Source organism: Terrapene carolina, unplaced genomic scaffold (assembly GCF_002925995.2).
Source record: "Terrapene carolina triunguis isolate 2854851 unplaced genomic scaffold, T_m_triunguis-2.0 Scaffold629, whole genome shotgun sequence".
Lineage (NCBI taxonomy): Eukaryota > Metazoa > Chordata > Testudines > Emydidae > Terrapene > Terrapene triunguis.
Genome location: NW_020664980.1, coordinates 8,398,883 through 8,419,519, shown reverse-complemented (window position 1 = coordinate 8,419,519; position 20,637 = coordinate 8,398,883). Strand labels below are relative to the sequence as shown.

At 39.2% G+C, this 20,637-nt stretch overlaps 1 protein-coding gene across 2 annotated transcripts in view; it reads right to left on the bottom strand.

Moving 5' to 3' along the window:
* SEC24A (SEC24 homolog A, COPII coat complex component) overlaps positions 1-14,081 on the bottom strand; it is a 50,898-nt gene extending 36,817 nt beyond the window's left edge. For both annotated transcript variants that reach the window (XM_026659357.1, XM_026659358.1), the window contains exons 1-3: positions 13,932-14,081; positions 7,459-7,983; positions 3,723-3,899 (exon numbers count right to left, since the gene is read on the bottom strand). In XM_026659357.1, coding sequence (XP_026515142.1) covers positions 3,723-3,899; positions 7,459-7,983; positions 13,932-14,010 — 781 coding nt within the window. In that variant the 5' untranslated portion in view covers positions 14,011-14,081. The remainder of the gene's footprint in view (positions 1-3,722; positions 3,900-7,458; positions 7,984-13,931) is intronic.
* Between the last annotated feature and the right edge of the window lie 6,556 nt (positions 14,082-20,637).

The following is a 20,637-nucleotide window of genomic DNA, read 5'->3' as shown; positions in this document are numbered from 1 at the left end:
CCTGCAACCTGTCCATGGCATTTACTAAAAATACCTGTGACTAAATCGTAGGCTTAGGTATAGTTACTTTTAAAAACCTTCCACTATATTCAGTATCTGTGGTAAAACATACATGTTAATAATCCCTTTTCAATTTATCAAAATAAAGTGTTCCCACATTTTGGATGAAGCTCGAGGTTAGCATGATTTTGCGCTTACTTTGCTTGTGCACCAGTGATTAACTAGAGATATAGGAATACAGCTTACTTGTGCTCCCCCCGCTGACTCTGCTTGCGCCGAGCACATTAAATGTCATCAACCCTTCAAAAACGTTATTTATCAGTTGAATGAACTACTTTACCAGAGATGTAATTTTTAGTTAGGCTAGATAACAGGCTTTGCAAAGAGTCCAACTTGATTTGCAGTGTAGCAAGATGCCAAATTCCTCCCCTGGTTGCACATGTTGGAAAAGTGATTTTCAAAAGCACCTCAGGGATTCAGATGCTCAATTCCCTTATGTATTTTTGAAAATTCCACCCTTAAATGATTACTTATGTCTGCTAAAAGAAACCAAACACTCTTCTCTTAAGAGCACCCATCCTGCTCCATCTACTGATTCTATCAATAGCAGCTTCTGGAAGTCACACACCCAATCAAGAGTAAACTGTGGTAAAGAACCAAAAGAATTGTAAAGTGGCAAAAGAAGGAAGGGAATTATTAATGAAGGGCTACTAATACATAAAGGGGTTATTTGGGTTAGTAAAAGGAAAAATATACCCAACCCATATCCAAACAGTAAAGCAAATTAAAGAGACTTGCTACCCAGAAGTAAATAAGCCACTTCATAGTCTGTTAAAAATTCTAACTTATCTAGAAAGAATGTGTTACATGGCTTTTTATTAAATGTGGAAAAAAATACCAGTTTGCTAACCAAATGCAATTTCCAGTAAATTTCATATGCTCAAAAATGATAAAAAATAGTCTTCATTGTCCATGCAGGTTTCCTTTTAAAATGGGTCTTCATACTACAATTTCACCAAGCTACCATAGGAGAAAGCAGTTATCAATTTTACTGCATGGGGGAAACCAAGAACAATTTTGACTTGATATCCCACACTACTAGATTTAAAAAAAAAAAAAAAAAAAAAAAAAAAAAAAAAAAAAAAAAAAAAAAAAAAAAAAAAAAAAAAAAAAAAAAAAAAAAAAAAAAAAAAAAAAGCAGTGCCAATTACTATATGACCCTGTCTAAGATGAACACTAACTGTGAAACACTACAAGGTGGTTTGGTACAGGGTGGATAAAAATCAATTTTTTTTTTTAATTGAAATCGGATTTTTTTTTATAAAGTACTTTGAGGAAAAAGCCCATCTAAAGATAGTTTTAATTAAGATACATTATACCTCAAAGATATCTCATCATGGAATAGGGATTATAAATTCTAATTCTATAATATGAGTCAATCTATTCATGTAATATTTAAGAAAAGTTTTGTAAATGAGTTCCAGTAGTTCATGGATTAGGGAACCAATTTTATGGGATTCCAGGGGCTTCTGTATAGATTATTTAGATTAATTTTTCTATCTACCCAATGGGACTCAGAGCTCAGTCTAGAAGATATCATCAGAGATGCTTAGTTTTGCAGTTCTCAAACTGTGGATTTGTGTCTCCAGATATAACATGCTTGTTAACAGCAAAAATGTTTTAAAATAAATAAAATAAATAATATATAGAGATGAGAAATAACAGACCTCAACCCTATTGCCCCTCTGCAAATTTGTGTACAGAGTCAATCCCTTACCTCTCTTTAAAAGTGCAAAGTTTCAAAAAGTTCAATAACTAGAAGATTGTTGGGGGCAGAATAGATCTGGACAAGGAGAAGAAGTCTGGAGATAAATGTGAGAAGGGAGGGACAGGCAGTAGAAACAAAAGTGAAACTGTTCGAGCAGCATATTCCAGAAGTCTTGAGGTCTTTCTGAGTGTAGCCTTCATTGATTTGAGATCTACCATACCATTCTCTCACTAGAAGGGAAAACCTATAATGGCAGCAGGCCATAAAAGAGACCCAGTTTGGGAATATTTTAATGAAGTTCCTCTACCTGTAGGTAAGACAGTCATGCGTGCAAAATGCAAACAGTGCAACAAAGAAAAACTTGAATGTTTAACTAAATTCAAAAATTCATATGCTTGTTTTATTAAAATATTATATGTTTGCTGTTGAAGAAATAAAACCAGAAATACACAACGTCGTGGTTTTAGTTAAATAAAATAATTTAAATGTCTGTCTGGTGATGTTCTCCTCTTAATACAGCATGGCAAGAAAATCCTCCAAATATTAATGATTAACCTGTTGAACTGGAGATACTTCACCTCCCAATGACTTCATAAATATCTGCTTAAATTACCTTTGGTAAATGAATTAACCAAACAATCATTCATTTTCTGATATAGCTGTAAAACTAATCTGAAAAGTTTTCAAAATAAATCACTTTAAAAATGTATAGTGTGTACCTTCTAAAAATGAAACCTACATCTATCTCTGAGTTGTGAAGAATATGTATTAAGGTTATAACAACCAAGAAGAATGCACTTTTATATAGAAATGCATGATTAAATCTAGTCTTCCTGACTAGTGATTTAAATCAAATCCACCCTGGTTTGGTACAAAGCAGTGATGAGTGCTTAAACACAACGGCATACTTGTGCGGCAGCCATAGGAGTAAACCTCATGACTGCCATATTTTTTCTTAGATTATTGATAGTCCTGGACAGCTGGTACTGTGTAGGGCATTTATTAAGAGCAGGTGTCACTCTCCAACTACCTTAACATACTGCAAAGAAAGCACACAGTAAGTATGATTCAAAGTTTCACTACAAAAAGTTAAATATAACGTACAGCACTTACATCGGACACAGCACTGCAGAGCTCACATTTTATAAAATTGCTCCAGGAGCAATGATACCAGGATTCAAATGATGCTAACTCCTATTTTGATCCTACTGGATAAAGGGAAGAACTCCATGCAGGAATAACATATTTTAATCCTCCGTAGTTGCTGCAGGATTGGTGGTAGAGAGATTTAAATTTCCCACACAGTTTTGAAACAATGAGAAAAGAAAAATCCCTCCTAAGTACAAAAGTGAATATAAAAACCAAGGGCATAACATCACACACGTATCACTCACAGATATCTATTTTGAACACTCCGTTTTTTACTTCTCTTCTGCATCTGTCAATGGGAAATAATATACCATCTTTCTCCCATCAGTTTTACCTTGAAACTGTGAGGAAACTATGCTACACTGATGTCAAATTCTCAACTTATGTCAATGCAATAAAATCAGTGCATTAATTAGTACAGTTTTTTCACAGACACATTGCAACACATTCAACGCACATGAAATAAATTTGTTCTTCTGAAAATATAGTATCAGAAACTGATATTTGGGAAACATTTCATATTTGAACTACCTCTAAGTTTAAGTTAAAGAAAAAAGTTTGAAGTTTAAGAAAAAGGATCCTCTAACACAGTCATTTGGAAGTACTGGTGATGAAAACATTCAGATATCAAAAAAAATGGAAGAGTTCTGAAGCATAGTTACTTCAGTGAAATCATGGGAAAGAGTTTCCGAGCAGCCAAAAGTTTCTGTTCACTAAGTCATTTTGAGTGACTTTAATTTCTGTATTTACAATTACCTATATTGATATGGAAATACCAAATAAATAGAACTGATCAATCCCTTACCTTCTTGGTTTGTAGCTGAATTTAGCAGAGGTTGGGGTAGAGAGCTGTTAGGCGGTCCTACTGGGGTTGCCGATGGCCTCACTAAAGGTGGACCTCCAGCCGGAGGCGGTCCTAGAGGAGGTCTAGAAGGAGGGAATGCTGAAGCTAAAGGCCGATTCACTGGTGGAGGAACAGAGCCTGTAGAGATAATTCATTTTCAAGAGCTTTAAACAAACTGAAGAGTCACAGATGGTTACTTACATACAGGTCAATCTGAATATTAATCTTATTTATTCAGTGGAAAGAGCAGCACAAGTTACAGAAACCCCAAAAGAAGCACATGAAGTTTAACAGCTCTTAGCCAGTTTTTCTTCTCATCTTTAAGTACTGGGACTTCTGTAGCTCCATGATCTATGTCACTACCTGTTTTGACAATTAATAACCATTATGGTGAAATTTTCAAAGGTACATTAACCACAAGAGTTACCTTTGAAAATGCCAGCCTATGTCAATACTATGCATCTGATGATCCTATAAATTCACACTTTTTTTTTTAAAACAAATTTCCCTTGACAGGATGTCCATCTGCCACCTATATGATTTGATGCTAAGTTGTCATTGTTAGAAATACGTATTTTCTAGATTTTTTAATTACTTGTCAAAAAAGATTTTACACCGAGAATACTGCAGTAATGAGACACAGCAATGAGACACAGCCCAAGTATACTTCTGCAATGCAAGGGATTTTTGTTTTGAAACTAAATACTCTAGGTCAAGCATACTACACAAAGATTTATTAGCATCTATATATTGAAAAGCTCACATCAAGCGTTTATCTTCCTAGGTTAGAGAAATGTACAAAAGTTCTAAGACCACACCATTTTTCTGTAACTTTCTCCCTCCCTTAGCCAATGGAAGATTTTCCCCTTCCTGGACATTCATGGATAATTTAAAGATAATTACTTATTTAATTGCCATCCCGACCTTAGTTTCTTACTTTATGCTTAAGAGTTGTCCTAGGAGTACCTTTTTCCATTTCAGAGGGTGGTAGGTCTACTCTTCTCTAAAAGCACCAGGTGCACTATCAGGCATTAACTAAATTTGAAATAGTTAATATCTTCTCCAAGGATCAATCATCAACTTTTGTCAGTACATCAGGTCTTCACCAGGATGGGCAGCATGTGGCCACACATTAAAATATATTAGAAGTATTTCTATAGTACATTGATTATTTAGCCATAAGGTAAGTTGTCAGACCAAACTACACAAACTTAACTGATCATTTAAAAAATTATCTGCTTGATTACTTATGAAACAACATTCAATATTCCAGGTGTATCTGTAGTGGTGACATCAAACAAAAGTATATCTTTATCACAGTTACTTCCATTTTGTTCCTTTACCTGAGACTTTGCCAACACAGATAGCTTCGGGCAAGGTACATTACCAACATTAGCAGAAACCTTTGCTCCCACTAAATACAAGAAGAATCTGGCCAATAAGCTAAGTTATGCAATCTAATTTTAAAGACAATACATGTCACTAATTCTACAAATAACTACAACCGATTTAGTTCAGGAACTTTTTTTATTGCATTATGGCTATGAGAGTCCTGCTATTACAGTCCTTCATTTTTATTCTGTAGACCATTCTGAAAAACCAGTCTCACAAGGTCTACCTTTTCTCCCAACAATCTACTTCTTAATTTCCCTCCACCTGTGGACTACAAGGGGTATCTTCATGGACATTAATGGCTCGCGGATCACAGTTTGAAAGCCACTGTGCAATTAGTTTCCTTTTAATGTGCATGATTAACATTGACACGTCAGTCAACATGAGTTTAAAAGTCATCCACAAAGAAAATATTTACTTTAGCATTCCAGTTGCTTTGATTTGCAATACATTTTATAGAAGGATAGCACACTACTCCCATTAACAGGAACATGTGCTCAGTAGAAGAATAATTAGAAAAGCAACTGCTGGATGTGAATTGGATAGTAGAAACCTGATGATAAAACTGTAGTGAACTGAAACTGTACAAGTGGTTTGCATCTGTATTGTGTTTCCAAAATGGTTAAAGTCAGCAGTTAGTGTTATGCAAATTTTTTGTCACCTGCATATCATAGGGCACAAAAAAAAAAAAAAGAGCTGATATGTCTAATAACGTGCTGCTCTATCACTTTTATAGCCCATTTCACACTTCTCTTCTCAGAAACTTTCTAGAGACAAACAACTTGGGATGGAGTGAAAACTAGAAATTTAGAGTAAGGAAGCTTTCTATCAAGAAGTATACTAAGCTTTCCACTTAACAATAATATGCATAGCTCTTTATTCATGTTTTCTTACTTCCCATAAAATGTTGAGGCCTACTATTCCAGATACTTGGCTTGCTTTAGTGAACGATGCTGAAGAAACTATTATAGCTTGTTACAAATTCATGCATTTAAGAAAATATGACCACAAAATGTTAAATGTTTACCACTAACAGAAGCCAGTGATGAGGTCGGAGACTGGCTGGTGCATATTACCAGGGAAGAGAAGCATTAGTGAGATTTTATTTGCTAATGTATGTTTTGATATCTGTGCTGTGCTCAATGAAGTCTGTGTGTCTGCTTGTGTTTTCCCGAACAAATCATCCTTGTCTACAGTGAAGTAAGCAACTGAACTGTAGCATCACTGCTTTCTCCCAGCTTCTCCTTTCAAACACACATACATACCAGGCTTCTGTATTTCAGAATGACTGTTGTATGACTCAACAAACTATGCTCAAGGAGTTAAATAAAATAAATTTTAATTAATGGAGATATCCCATCTCCTAGAACTGGAAGGGACCTTGAAAGCTCATCGAGTCCAGCCCCCTGCCTTCACTAGCAGGACTAAGTACTGATTTTGCCCCAGATCCCTAAGTGGCCCCCACAAGGATTGAACTCACAACCCTGGGTTTAGCAGGTCAATGCTCAGACCACTGAGCTATCCCTCCCCCTAATAATATGCATAATAAGTTGCAACTTTCCAACAAAGGCCATGCTGAGAACTGCCAGCATTAAATGATTAACAGGAATCCTAAAAAAAACTTCAACTTGCACACACACCCCTACTGATAGAAAATCGCAAGAGCCCAAGATTTGATCCAAGTGTGCAAATATTCAAATAGGCATCATTCAGAAGAGCACGAAAAGGCATATAGGTACCATGTATGCTTACCCAACCTCTGTACTGTATACCTGTTTCCCGACACACAAATATAATATATATTTTTGCCAACCCTCCGTTCTCTATATTTCTAATCCTTCTCTTCCTTTTTTAAAAGGCAGGTAGCTACCAAAAAGAGGTGCTAAGTGGTGGGGAGAAAAGAACCTCTAGGTTCAGAGCTGTGAGAAAGAACCCCTAGAAAGCATTAAGACATGCAAACATTTGACCTAAATAAGCAGTATTAAACAAGACAATGAGTGAGAAAGGCCAATTCCCAGCAAATGCCTGTTGCAGCATTCTCCAAAACACAAAATTAAGAGCCTGCTCCCTACATGGAACTTTCTTTGAAGTGAATGGAAGTTCTCCAAGTAGTTCTAAACTGCATTTCATCAGAGCATCTAGCTCAACAATGCAGTTCCACAACCATTAGGAGTCACTGCAGAATCAGATCTTTATTTATTTTTAACCACAACAGCTAAAGTGAGAATCAACTTTTGCAACTAGATGTATAATTCAGTCCAAACATATGCCACTGTACAAGAGTCCTTATGTTTATCTTTCTTACCTGGTTTCATGTAGCTGTTTTGAAGTGGAGGACCTCCAGGGGAAACAGTATACTGATAGCTTGTTGCAGGATTTGTGCTCCCTGATGATGATAATGGCTGGGTTGATAATGTTCCTGCTACATGAGCAAAATGGTTTGTTTGAGACCCAGTTGGCTGACTCATAGGAGTCTGACCATACTGCCAGTTTGAAAGTGCTGGGGGATAAGCTCCAGGAACGAAGCTACTAGAAGATGATGGTATAGCAGCAGAGTTTTGTGATGGAGGGAGCATCTGGGGAACAGAACTTGCATGTTGCAAAGGTGCCATAGAAATAGGTCCCACAGGTGGTCTATTAAGAGTCTGCCCAGATCCCTGATTACTTAATGGAGAAACATTCTGAGAACCACCAAAGTTATATTGTCCAGAAGATGGATGTACAGGAACCTTTGTTGGTATCTGATGCGAGTATAATCCTGGAACTGTAGAGCTGAATCCTTGGCCATCTAACATTTGTGATGAATGCATCAGTGAGTTTTGCACAGGACCTACAAGAAAAAACCTTCAAAGAGTCAGTGTTGTACCCAAGAAGAAATTTCCAGCTTCCCAACAACATATCACTTATTTACAGCCCCTGGGAATTTACCACTAGTCCCTTAGTAATGAAGTGCTTTTTAGTAACAAGCCAGGAATAAGGAGAGCAGTATAAGACACATGAACTTCATAATTAATTGCTCTTAATACACTAGACCTTTGTATAATTATTTTTCTGACAACCTAGTAGAACCCTGATATTCTCTAAAAGTTTCAGGTTTGAACATGGGCCATCATCCGTGGCCGATGTTTGCACGTGAACATCCAGAAGCTAGACGTTCAATAAAAGCAAATCAAACATAACTGTGATGCTCTCGCATGCAACTGGCTGGTAAACCAGAATGAGGCAATTAAATGTAGATGGCAGACAGGGAAAATATGCTTGGAGTTTGAAACAATTTAGAAATATTCCTTTTAACATGATGATTGACCCTACTGTTAATTTACTGGGGAACATACAAGTTAGTGGACATATCAGCATAGTTCTTAAGGTAATAAACCATGACTGATATTTCCCACAAGCTTGAGAATGAAAACGTCTAGTGGTCAGTTTTAGTAAGAGGAAAAACTCATCCCCATATTATTCATGTAGCATTTACTTTGGAAAATGCAAGTTCTGGAAGCCAGTTAATAGAAAAGTTATTTTCTATTGCCCATTTAAAGTCAAGTGACAAACAGCTAAGCCAAATGTGTTTGAGGGGGGAAATCATATATTGGTATGATCATACTAACATGGCAGTGGGCGTTTGTGTTGATTCCCCAAGTAACTGTTGTGCACACATGAAGGGTGGCGAACAGAGTATACATGCTGAAGTGACCAAGAGTGAAAATGCTTTTTAAAAGTTGCTGTTTACACCAATTAGCAGCTACATTTTCCTTAATACTTTTTTTAAAGCATCTCTGTCAGTATCATGGCACAGAGGTCAATTCTGCCATCAAAATCTCAGAAATTTTGCCCAGTGAAGTAAAAAAACGGTAGCCTATGCATTTAATCTGCTTTTTAGATTTTTGCTGGCTGGTATAGCTGAACTAAACTGAATTCATTTGGAGAAGATATTTAGAAGCAAGCAGTTTATGAAACCATTAGCCATTTTGAGAATGATTTACATTCTTAGGACATCATTCATTTTCCATATTTTAAAGATGACAACTAGATACAATAAGGGAAAATAGTACTACATTATTTATTTTCACAATGTTGGGACTATAGCTGGTGGGGAATTGTTTTTAACAAAATGGGTTTTTATTGGAAAATACTATTTTGTCAAAAACAAAATGTTTCACAGAAACCAACTCTTCCACAGAAACACAGGCAAGTTCACACTGTAAACCCTCCTGGTTTCCTGCCAGCTATCCTGGCGGGCTGCTGAGGAGCCTTGGGCATCCAGGGTTCACCATTCCACGGCAGCACCACCACCAGACTGTCCCAGAACTAAGGACCCCAAACTGCAGGTGGCAGCCAGCTGATAAATGTTTGATTTTTGTGAAATGAAATCTTTCGGAATTTGCTTTCCACAGGAAATTTCAAGTTTTCAGTCCGAATCGGAACAATTTTTTTTCCAAGATTTCAGAACTGAAGACCACAGTTGTAAGTTGTACACACCATATGTTATCCACTAGACACACATCCCCACCCTGAAGGGAGGCAGTATATAGCTCCAAGTGACATGTTTTTGGGTGATCTAAATACGCTGCCTATTGTATCCCAGTTGACATTACAACTATTTTTCTGTCACAAGTTCTCTCTTGAACTGTTTTTGGCTCTTCGTAGTCAAGCTGTGTCTTTCTGAATGACTTCCCATTCCATTACCTCAAGTTTATAAAAATGTTATGTGATTTTTGCATGCCCATTTAAGTGACTATAAAAGATATCTTTGCTTTAAATGCTTAGGTTTTTAAGCAAGCAGTCCTTGATGTGCATACACAGTAGCAACCTTAAAGTTAACACAGTATTTTAACTGTTATACTGTATTAAAAATAAGGAAACAGTCATATTGGTTATCTCTGAGGTTTGCAAAAAAGGTGTTTCAAGCTGTTTAGGTCAAATTGTATTAACTGGAATCTCACTGTTTCACTCTTCAAGACAGATCTTAAGAAGAAAATATATCGATTATTTTGCTCAATGCGTCCTCACTTCCGTCTCTGAAGGAGAACCTCTAACTTCTGTCCCTTCATTATACACAGATAACTAAAATATCCTCAGTTCTCCCATGACTTCAGTGATAAGATCAACATTTACAATACATAATATATATAGAACAGTTGCATGAGAATCATTCCTGGATCACTGAACACCTGCTTTTCAAACAAAAATACAGTATTCAGATTCCCTGATAAGAATCAGATGTCACCAAATCTTCTTAACTCTGTTGATACAGTAACTAGAAACATGACAGTGAACTGTTTTTGTTTAATGTACTACTGTATTTTAAGAGAAAGTTATAATTAAGATAACACCTTGAAAAAAGAAATCTGTTGAGAAGTTTGTTGGGGGGGTGGGAAGGAGATGAAGATTAGGTTAAAAATCTATGAAAAGGGAAGTATAGTGTCAGAAGAATACAACTCAATATTACTTTTGCCAGTCCAATTTTCAATGAAATCCTCAAGATGATATTTTTCACTGTCATCTACAAACAAACGTAAAGACATTTTATCTCTGGAGACCGTTTGAACAATACTTGTGCACTGAAAAAAAGTAAATGCCAGTGTGTTATTTTAAGTTAACCAATCAAAGTAGAGAGTTGCTTACAAAGAGATACGGATTTAATATATATAGTTGGATTGTGCTTCGTACATTCTTGTTTTGTCATTGAATTGACTGGCTCCAAAGATATTGATATATTGTAAATATAGCAAATGTAAGGTTTTATGAATATTAAAAATGTAAATAGTTGTATAGTAACTTTACTTGCAAGCACAAAAGAGACTCTCTTATTTGTAAATAATCATTGGACCAAGGAAAGAGTGACTCTACCGATGTGGAATTAGGGCACTCACCTGGGAGATGGGAGACCCAAATTGCAGTCCCTGCTCCAATCACTATTTATAAAAGTGGAACAACATCAAGAAGAAAGACTGAGAAAGCACTACACACCAGAATATCCCCGTGGCTAGGGTACTGTTCTGCAATGTAGTGGACTCTGGTTCAAAATCCTTCTCCTCAGCAGGCAGACAGAGGGGGGAATTCAACCCAGGTCTCCCACATACCAGTTGAGTACCCCAATCACTGGGCTAACGCCTATAAAAGAGACAAATTCACCACGTCCTCCAGCCATGTTGTGAATTTACTCCTCTTTTCTTTATCTTTCATCAAAATGCCTGAAAGTTAAACAAAATATTTCAGGTCAAAATACTTTGTTTTGACTTTTTCAGCTTGCTCAAAACTATTTGATGAACTCGACACAAATTTATGAATACTTTTGATACATCTGAAACTGCACTTTTGGTCAAATATGCTATTTGTCTGAAAAAGTTCACCCACATGCAGTGTAAACCAATGCAGTAAAATCTGCCCAAGTGTGTAGAAAATCTGAAACAAGAGCTTTAAGGGATATGAACCACCCCCATTCATCATAATCAGAGCCTAACAGACTCCATTCTGTAACTGTAGAACATGGCCTGTTTACAAGATGCCTCCGAATTTGCCATTTTGCTGCAGCCAGGTACTTATTTTATTTTTCATCTCTTTGCCCTGATGGGACCTGCCTTTTCCTCTCCAGCTTTCTCCATCAGAAAGACCTAATTGGATTACACTGCTTATGTTCTGCTTATTTCCATGGGAGTCCAGCTTGCAACCAGAAGCACAGACTGATGAGCTACAATGCCTGAAGAGCCAAGGAAAAGAGAGTTGGGGAGATAAGCCATTAATGCTGGCTAAAAACTTCTCTCTTCTTTGGTGTCAGTGGCTCATCTCTGATAACCCCAGTCCATTCCTACTCCAGGCAATATTAATTAAATCAGTGGTTACAAAAAATTAAAACCAAAGAGCTCTCAGATTATACAATTTATTGAATGGGAGAACACTGTTTTTGCATAAACTGCAAAGTAAAATTACATTATGTGTTTTACTCTAAAGTTACAGGATCCTCCCACTGCAAGTGATAACCGTGGTGCCACATGTACACTACATTACAAAAGGTCACAGACGCTCAGATTATGAATGACTTCTGAATTTAGAAAGTTGAATGCAATCTATAATTGGTGAGATATACTATAAAATAAATCTTTCACTCACTCAACAACTTTCTTTTACAAAATATGGCTTTTTTCCTAAAAAAAAGAAAAGAAAACAATGTGCATCCTGTAGCAGTCTGAGGACCATACACACATTATTAAAACTTATCTCTCACTATAATGTGAAAAGAGGATGACAACTTATTTACCAAATAATGGGCTAAAACAGACTATTTTTATAGAAATACTATTCTATTACGGCAAATACAGTCCATTGGCTCATTATCTCATGTAGTTCCCCATCTGTGCCATCACCTGTTTCCAGAGAACAAAGCCTCATGACCACCTACTGTATGTGCATTGGGGTTTGTGAGAGTGAGAACTCCATCCCCTCATAGGGATCAGGTTATGTCCTCTCCTGATATTTTTGTTAAAAATAACCCATCCCCGTCTTAAAAGTCCAACTTATTTTCCTCTATAACCTTACTGATGGACATAAAGAGAAACGGTATGCGCAAAGCTGTTTGCAATCAGATACTGAAATCTTTAATGTTGCTACCAAACATCTTTTAACTCAAGATCTGGCCACTTTTTATGGCAGGGGTTCTCAAACTGGGGGTCAGGACGCCTCAGGAGGTCATGAGGTTATGTGAGCAGTCACGAGCTGTCAACCCCCACCTCAAACCCCGCTTTGCCTCCAGCATTTATAACAGTGTTAAATATATAAAAAAGTGTTTTTAATTTATAAGGGGGGGTCGCACTCAGAGACTTGCTATGTGAAAGGGGTCCCCAGTACAAAAGCTTGAGAATCACTGTTTTATGGCTTGTTGCTAAATCAGAATAAAGCAAAACAGGTTAACAAACATCCCGTGTGTATTCTAGTGATGAAACTAGTAGCCAATTTGAATGTGATTTGCTCAAAATTCCACAAGGAAGGTACTTGGAAAATGTTTTCTCAGTAATGCCCATCCACACACGTACAACCTCACAGACAGGAGCCATTCCTTCCCCATGGGTTTGGTTTTTTTAACTGGTTTGTGTTAGTTTCCCACAGAAACCTGTCACTGGGTGTATCTGTGGGGACACGGCTCGTGCCCTTCCCCACTCACCCAGTTTGGGATGGGTATTCCGATACTGGAGTGATGAGCACAACGTAAGTGATCCAAGATGATGACCCACGTCCTACGTGGCACACACACCCCCACTCAAACCCTGAAACTGAGCAGAAGCTGGCGTCCCGTGAGCCCTGGCCCTCTGACTGCCCGCCCAGGGGAGCTGTGCCCGCTCGGCCCCACCACGGGGCCAGTGTGGGGGAGCGCAGAGGTCTCAGGGGCAAACTAAATCCCGGGAAAACGCAGGCCTCGCCCACTGGAGACCCTCGTGGCCGACCATCCCCCCAGCACGGCTGCCCGAGCCCTCAGTGTCCCGGTGGGGCGGCGAGAAGGGAGCTGGGGAGGATCAGTGAGTGCCCCCGCCGGGCCCCAGGAGCCCACCCACCGCCCGGGGCCTGCTCTCTGGGGGATCCCCGGACAAAGGGCCGGGCACGGAGGCTGCGCTAGGGACCGTGCTCCCCGTAAGGCGCCGCAGGCCCCAGGCTGGGTCTCCGGCCTGCCCTCGCCCGGGGAATTGCACGGATTCTCCTCGCCCTCCCCCGGGGAGCGGCCGAGCTTCCCCTCAGCCTCGAGGCAGGGAGCGGCCGGACCCTCGGTCCCGGGCGGCCTGGCCTCACCGTTGCTGTAGCGTTCCCCTCCAGCCCCGTTCTGGCTGCTGTGCCCGGAGGCGGCGGGGGGTCTCCCGGGCTGGGCCATGGCGGCAGCGGACGCAACTCTGCCTGTGTTCGCCCGGCCCCAGCTCCGAGCCTGGGGGGAGGATGGAGGGAGGGAACCACACACCGGAAGCACCGACGGCTACGCCGCGCAGGCGCACTCCGTACACGTGGCATTTCCGGGACCAAGCGTTCTGCGGCAGTAGGCGTGGCCAGAGCATGGATGGGGCGGAGTCTGAAGTGGGTGGGGTTTCAGAGGGGGCGTTCGCTCCCCTGCTTTGCTGGTACTGTACTGGATGGACTTGATCGTTCTTTGGACAGCTGTAGCGTAGCACGATTCCTGTATCCCTCATTACATGGAATAGTCCACGCCGGTATTAGAGTTTGGGTTTATTTTGTCTCCCACTGAGTAGTTAATTATAGCTTTTCATTTCTAAACCATTTTATTTCATGTCATAATAACAATAGCTTACAGTAATATAATGCTACCCGTGCACCCCTGTTTGAGCACCTATACAGTATCATTTTTTCTTGAAAAATCCTCAAGCACAGTAGCCAGGCAGACGACGTACTGCACAATAGTTTAGGCGAGAAAAAGAGGGCATCCAGCTGAAACGGGGCTGGGAAAAGGGGTGAAGAGGAAGGAATATTAGGGATGCAGAATGTAATGACTCTAACATGACAGCAGAGTTCTCTTGTGCGTGATCCTCTTCAGGTTGAAGTCAGTGGCAAAACTCTCGGTGACATCAACAGGAACTTCTTCTCTTCTGCAAAGTGACCCAGGGTTTATAAGAAACACGAGACCGCTTCTGTTTTACATGCAAAAAGATTCCACTTAAATTCCCACAACATAAATGCCATAAATTTTGGTGCAGGAATCAGGGGTGAGGGAACAATTTTTATAGTCGGGATGCTCAGAACCATTGAACCAAACTCTATATAATGGAAATCCCTTCAAGCCATCGGGTGCTGCAGCACCCTCCACTCCTCTGGTTCCAGCACCTATGGCAGCAATTCTAACTCAGAAGGAAGAACACCACCACCTACCTATTAGAATCCTGGGGTGTAGGGGAGGCAAGATTCTTGAGAAAGTTTGTAAAGCAGAGTCCCGATCCTGCAAGGAGCAGCACGCAAGTGGATCTCAAGAGGGCTCCAAACAGGAGCAGGGGTCCAACTGCATGGAGTTCCTTGCTGGATTGGGGTTTAGGGCCTGGGCATAACAGCCTGACATAAAAGTAAACAATTTAGAATGTTAGCCTGGAGGGGAACAATCTCTGAAACATAATTAACCCAGTGGGAATAAGCAACAGGAGCAGAGGAATTTAGAAACACTAAATACTAGATTTTCAGCCAAATGTTCTTCCTACTAATAATACAAATAGTGAAAAAAGGAAATATGAAATAATACTGACAGTATTGTTATAAAGAGAATATTTAAAAAAAATTCCATAAAATATTACCAGCTCTTTAAAGAACCTTTGAAAGGATTAAATTATGATTGTAGAAATCCGGCATACCAGTTTAAGTCCTGATCATGCAAGCACTTACACACATGCTTAACTTTCATTCCCATTTACTCTGGACCTTGGTACCTCATCTTTCACTCCCTTCAGACCAATGTGTCATCTGTGTTGTGAATGTACAAAAAATACAAAAATCTATCTTTCTTAGGGTGATTTCAATCACTCTAGTATCTAAGTACTTCCCAGGACTGTGTTTTCCATCACTTTTGTGCATAGCATGAGGCTGTGATATCTATGTTTAAAATACAAAATTAAGTTAACTGTTAGTGCTTTATTTTACCTCCAACAGCGCTAACGACTTATGCTAAACAATCTGCTCCACCTTGCATTTAGCTGTGACACTTGGAGTACCTTTCGCAGACCTGAAGAAGAACTCTGTGTGGCTCGAAAGCTTGTCTCTCTCAACAACAGAAGTTGGTCCAATCAAAGATATTACCTCTCCCACCTTGTCTCTCTAATATCCTGGGACCGACATGGATACAATTACACTGCATACCTCCAACAATAACATTCAAAATTAGCAATTTAAAATAAAAGTTTGCATAGTCAAAGTTCAGAGAAGTATCTCTGGTCCTATTCTTGCAATTGGATTTATTCATGTGGTCCTATGCTTCCTTGCAAGTCCCTGTTAATTTCAATGGGACTCTGACGCAAATATTTATTAATAAAATTTTAAATATTTAAAAAGATAATTAGACAATATTTCATCAATCTTTATTAATAAAGTAAAAATTACAACACCAAACAGAGAAGAATAAAGCAACAACATGTAAAAAGAGATGAACAAAGGACCAAAACAACTGAACAAAAGAATCCCATGTACCCCAGGACTGAATTTGGCTTAATATTTCATACTCATACAGTTTTAAATATAAGATAAACTATTAACTCATGATATTTTTTAATGATTGAGCTACTTCTATTCCAACCACCTTTTCTAAAAAAAGGTGTTCAAATTAATTCAAATGTGTCAATTTCCTCTTACATGATTGTCTTATCGTATTGTTTCAAATCCTGCCTCAAGTTACAAAATGAAGATACTTTTTTATTCTTAGTATTTTCTACTGCCATCAAATTACTCTTCAGACAATCAAATTACTAACCTTGTTCCATTTCAGATTTGCATAATGGAGTATATTCCAGTGATAAATTTATAAATGTTTGAAAGGATTGAATGGAAATTAGTAAATGAATATAGTATAGTCTCTGTGGCTGATTCAGGCCTTAACTGAGTCTCTCTCATGAGGCTAGGGAGCCAACTGTGTTGGTGTTCTGTGGGATAGACGTTTGTTTACTGGCAGCTCATTTCATACAGGTCATTGAACAGCCTTCAAATGCTGTAATGCTGGCTCTGAAAAGTCTACTCTTTCCAACCAAAATACTTTGGAGCACGTCTCTATCACAGTTATCCAACTTGAATAAGAAGGGCGTTTAGGATTTCAGCATTCTTATTGCAGCCAACGAATAGTTCACTTTTTAATAGGAAACCTGAGATTAACATTTATAAAGAGGCATATATAAGCAAAACAAGTATGTGATTATACAACATGCACATCACATGACTTATTGGATTTATGCCATTAAAAATAAAAAAAACATAGATATGCTTAAATCACTAAAAGTGCCAACAAATCCTCGCACAGTAAAGGTGGAATTTCAAAAATTCCTCATTTGAGCAGAAAAAAAAAGTTTCTGTATAATCTAAAAAACAGCATTGAGAATTTATTTATTGGTTGCTCATTGTTAACACGTTTTGTATAACTGAGGGGATGGTATTCTACAAACAGTGGTATAAGGGTCCAATTCATTTCTAATTTAGATCAATGGGAGTCTTTCCATTGACAACATGGGAATCAGATCAGGCCCTAAAGATGTAGCAATTCACACTGGATTTTCTTGTATTAGATTTGTTTCATTGCGCAGCAAGGTGTGATTGTAGCTAGTTAGGTCCTAGCAACAGTGATGGGAGAGGAAGAGACAGAGAGAGAGAGTTATTCACTTGAAGGATATATTTTTATGAATTTGGAAAAAGATGTGCTTTTATCAATTATTAGCTAGGCTTCTGAGGATTACCCTTATTGTTTGTTTAATTTGAAAGGATTATTTTGCAATGGTTCCTAAGTGAGATATCAAGCTTTTATCTTGTCTTCTGTAGCATCTGTTCCATCACTAGGATGTTGGCTACGTCTTTTTGGATACATTCTTTCTCAATTCCATTGGTGTGGGTGGATTAAGATCCTTTCAGTATCATAACAATGCATGTTAAAAGATAATAATTGATTTTATGGCTGAAAGCCTGAAGTATATTGAAACTCCATTATTTTATCCAGCCATCACCTTGGATGTAACATAACTGACTTTGTAACTCAACACATTTGGGGAGATTTTATGATGTGGATCTATCATGAATTAAAGAATGTCTTCTATGTATGAGGATATTTTATATTCTGAAATAACCATTAGCAATTTTCTTGTGTGGCCTGATTTTGGCTGCCAGACATCCTAGTGCCAGGTTAAAAAGCAGAGACAATAGTGTGCTACCATACTGAGTTCCTGGCTTCTGTACTAGCAGAGGCTGGTTGAATATGGTGGAAATCCCATTTATAGATCCTTCCTCAAATCAGATTATTTAAGGGTATTTATAATCGGTATAGTAATTCAAAGTTTCCTTGCCATCTAATGACAGAAGATAAGCATCGTGGTGAGACAGTTTTGCTAAGTATAGCTGGAGCAGGACTTTGCATATATTGTATGATGCCAATCTGTCTTTCATTAAACTGACTTGGTCAGTGGGGCTGTGAATATATGTGGGCTTATTTAACCTTTAGGTACCATATGGTCTTAGAGATGACTCTGAAGTCAATATTTCAGTAAGGCCATCTCCTGGCAGCCTTTATAGATTAAATCTTGTTTATCTTTTGGGGTGCACAGCTGTTGGAGTTGCTCTTTATATGCCATTTTATTTATTGTTCTGCAAAAACTGTGAGGGGAAGGTTTTGTAAAGTTTAGGGGAGAAATCATTTAAACCCTGGTATTGCCTACGTGCATTAATTTGATGGCTTCTTGCATATTCTTGAGAGTTCTTACTGTAGGGATATTTATGGACCAGTGGTAGGCTAGAAAGAAGTACAATATTTCTGGGTTGTTCAGCATTTCTTTGTTTTTATATGAGACACTATGTAAGTGTAAAAAGGAAGAATGAAACTTAAAAGTTGCTGTAGTTTCTATGAATGCTGTTGCAGGTGACTTTTTTTGGCTCATGACTCTGCTTCAAGGATAATTTACTCAAACTTCTCTCAGAAGCAGGTGTAAAGTGCAATGTCAATATACATGGAGGCCACACATAGGCAAGCTGTGCAGAATCATGTACTGTGCTGGGACTTTAAAGCCAATTGCTTTTGGTTTGGTCATAGTTCACATTTTGATAAATTATATTAAGACTTTAGCATGTTACTAGTGATTTTGGGATCTCAGTTTTTGGGTGCCCAACTTGATACACCTTGAAGTACTGAGCACTCATCATCTGAAAATCAGACCTCTTTAAAGTGATTCAACTTGAGCAACTTGGGACGAGACACTTAAAATTACTAGCCACTTTTTGAAATCTTGGTTTTAATAAAATCGGTAGAAGAAATTATGGAAGAGTAAAAATTCTTCTCTACAGCACTTCTTAAGTGAAAAATAGTCACCATTATCACCGCAATTTTCTCTTCTTCCCACAGATACTAATTCATTTACTTCCTTGGGATCAGTGACAATACCAAACATACATTTTACAATAGCTTGGGATATTAAGCTTTCTTTATAACAACAATAGACTTTGATCCTGCAAGCTTAAGCCCAGTTGGAGCACTACTGAAATAGTTTGTATTTTCAACTGGGTGCTTTAAAATATGAATAGTTGAATTTCACACCACCCCTCTGAGGTAAGAAAGTGTTTTTCCAGTTTTACAGATGGTAAAATTAAGGTACAGAGAATTTAAGTGACTTGCCTAGTCACACAGTGAGTGTATGTCAGAGTCAGAAGCATAACCTATATCTCACGACTCCAAGCCTTGTGTTTTAATCACAAGAGCCTCTTTTGTGCTATAAATGCTACATTTCTTGTGACATTTGTATGTATTGCCTTTACATCAAGAAAGCAGCCCATTTCCATTATTTCTTTGTATTGTAAGCAAAGAATTAAAAAATAAAAAAATACAATTCTAAGCACCTCTTCAACAAGGAACCATGGCAAAGAAAACAGAGGGTTGATTTAGGGCCTGGCTGCAGCTCTTGCACTGGGGATCCAACTGGTGATGAGGAAGAAAGGCAGGAGGCTGAATTTGGAAAGCCATCCCCCCCCCCAAATGCTAAAGGGGGGAGAGTGAGTTAGGAAACCCCCTGTTTTGGGCAGGGAGTGATTCGGAGGCTAGCACACAGACTTGGTTTGATGAGTTGGGGGGCAGCCCCAGGTAGGGTTGCCAACTACCCCTTATTTTTTCATCTCTGTACAGGTTTGGGAGTTGCTGAGTGTTGCGAAAAGCGGCAACAAATACCCCTGGTGAATGTAGGTGAGTACTGCTTATTAGTAAATAAATAATAATATGGGGAAGAGAGGTGGGGTGGAGAGGCTAAGAAAACAGGTCCTTATTTTTTAAATACAATGTTGGCAACCCTAATTCCAGGGCTGGTGCCTGGGGGTGTGGGATGCCCCACTGGGGAGGGGAGTTAGGGTGGGTGGGTTGGTTGCCTCTGTACTGGACTGGGGAGATCTGAGGGGCAATCCCAGAAAAGGGTGAGTATGGAATGAGGGTGACTGGGGGTGTGGCCCCAGTATTAGGGAGTCTGTTTGGGGGGCAGCCAGTTGGAACCCGAGGGGCTGGGGGGTTGGGAAGCAGCCCCTGGACTGAATCCAAGTTGGGGGCAGCCCCGAGAAGCGGCAGGAGGGGGGATAGGATAAGTTCCCCGTGCTGGAAGGAGGCAACCCGCTTGTGGGGAGGAGCGCTTAGCCTTGGGGATGGGGGGGACGGGACAGGCAGCCCGCAGTAAGCGCAGTTCCCAGGAAAGGGGAGCGGGTGAGTCGCGGTCCTGGGGCGGCCCCCGAGCTCCAGGAGCCGGCGCCGGGCGGAGCGCGCCGAGTGTGACACGGCCGGCTGGGCCCGGAA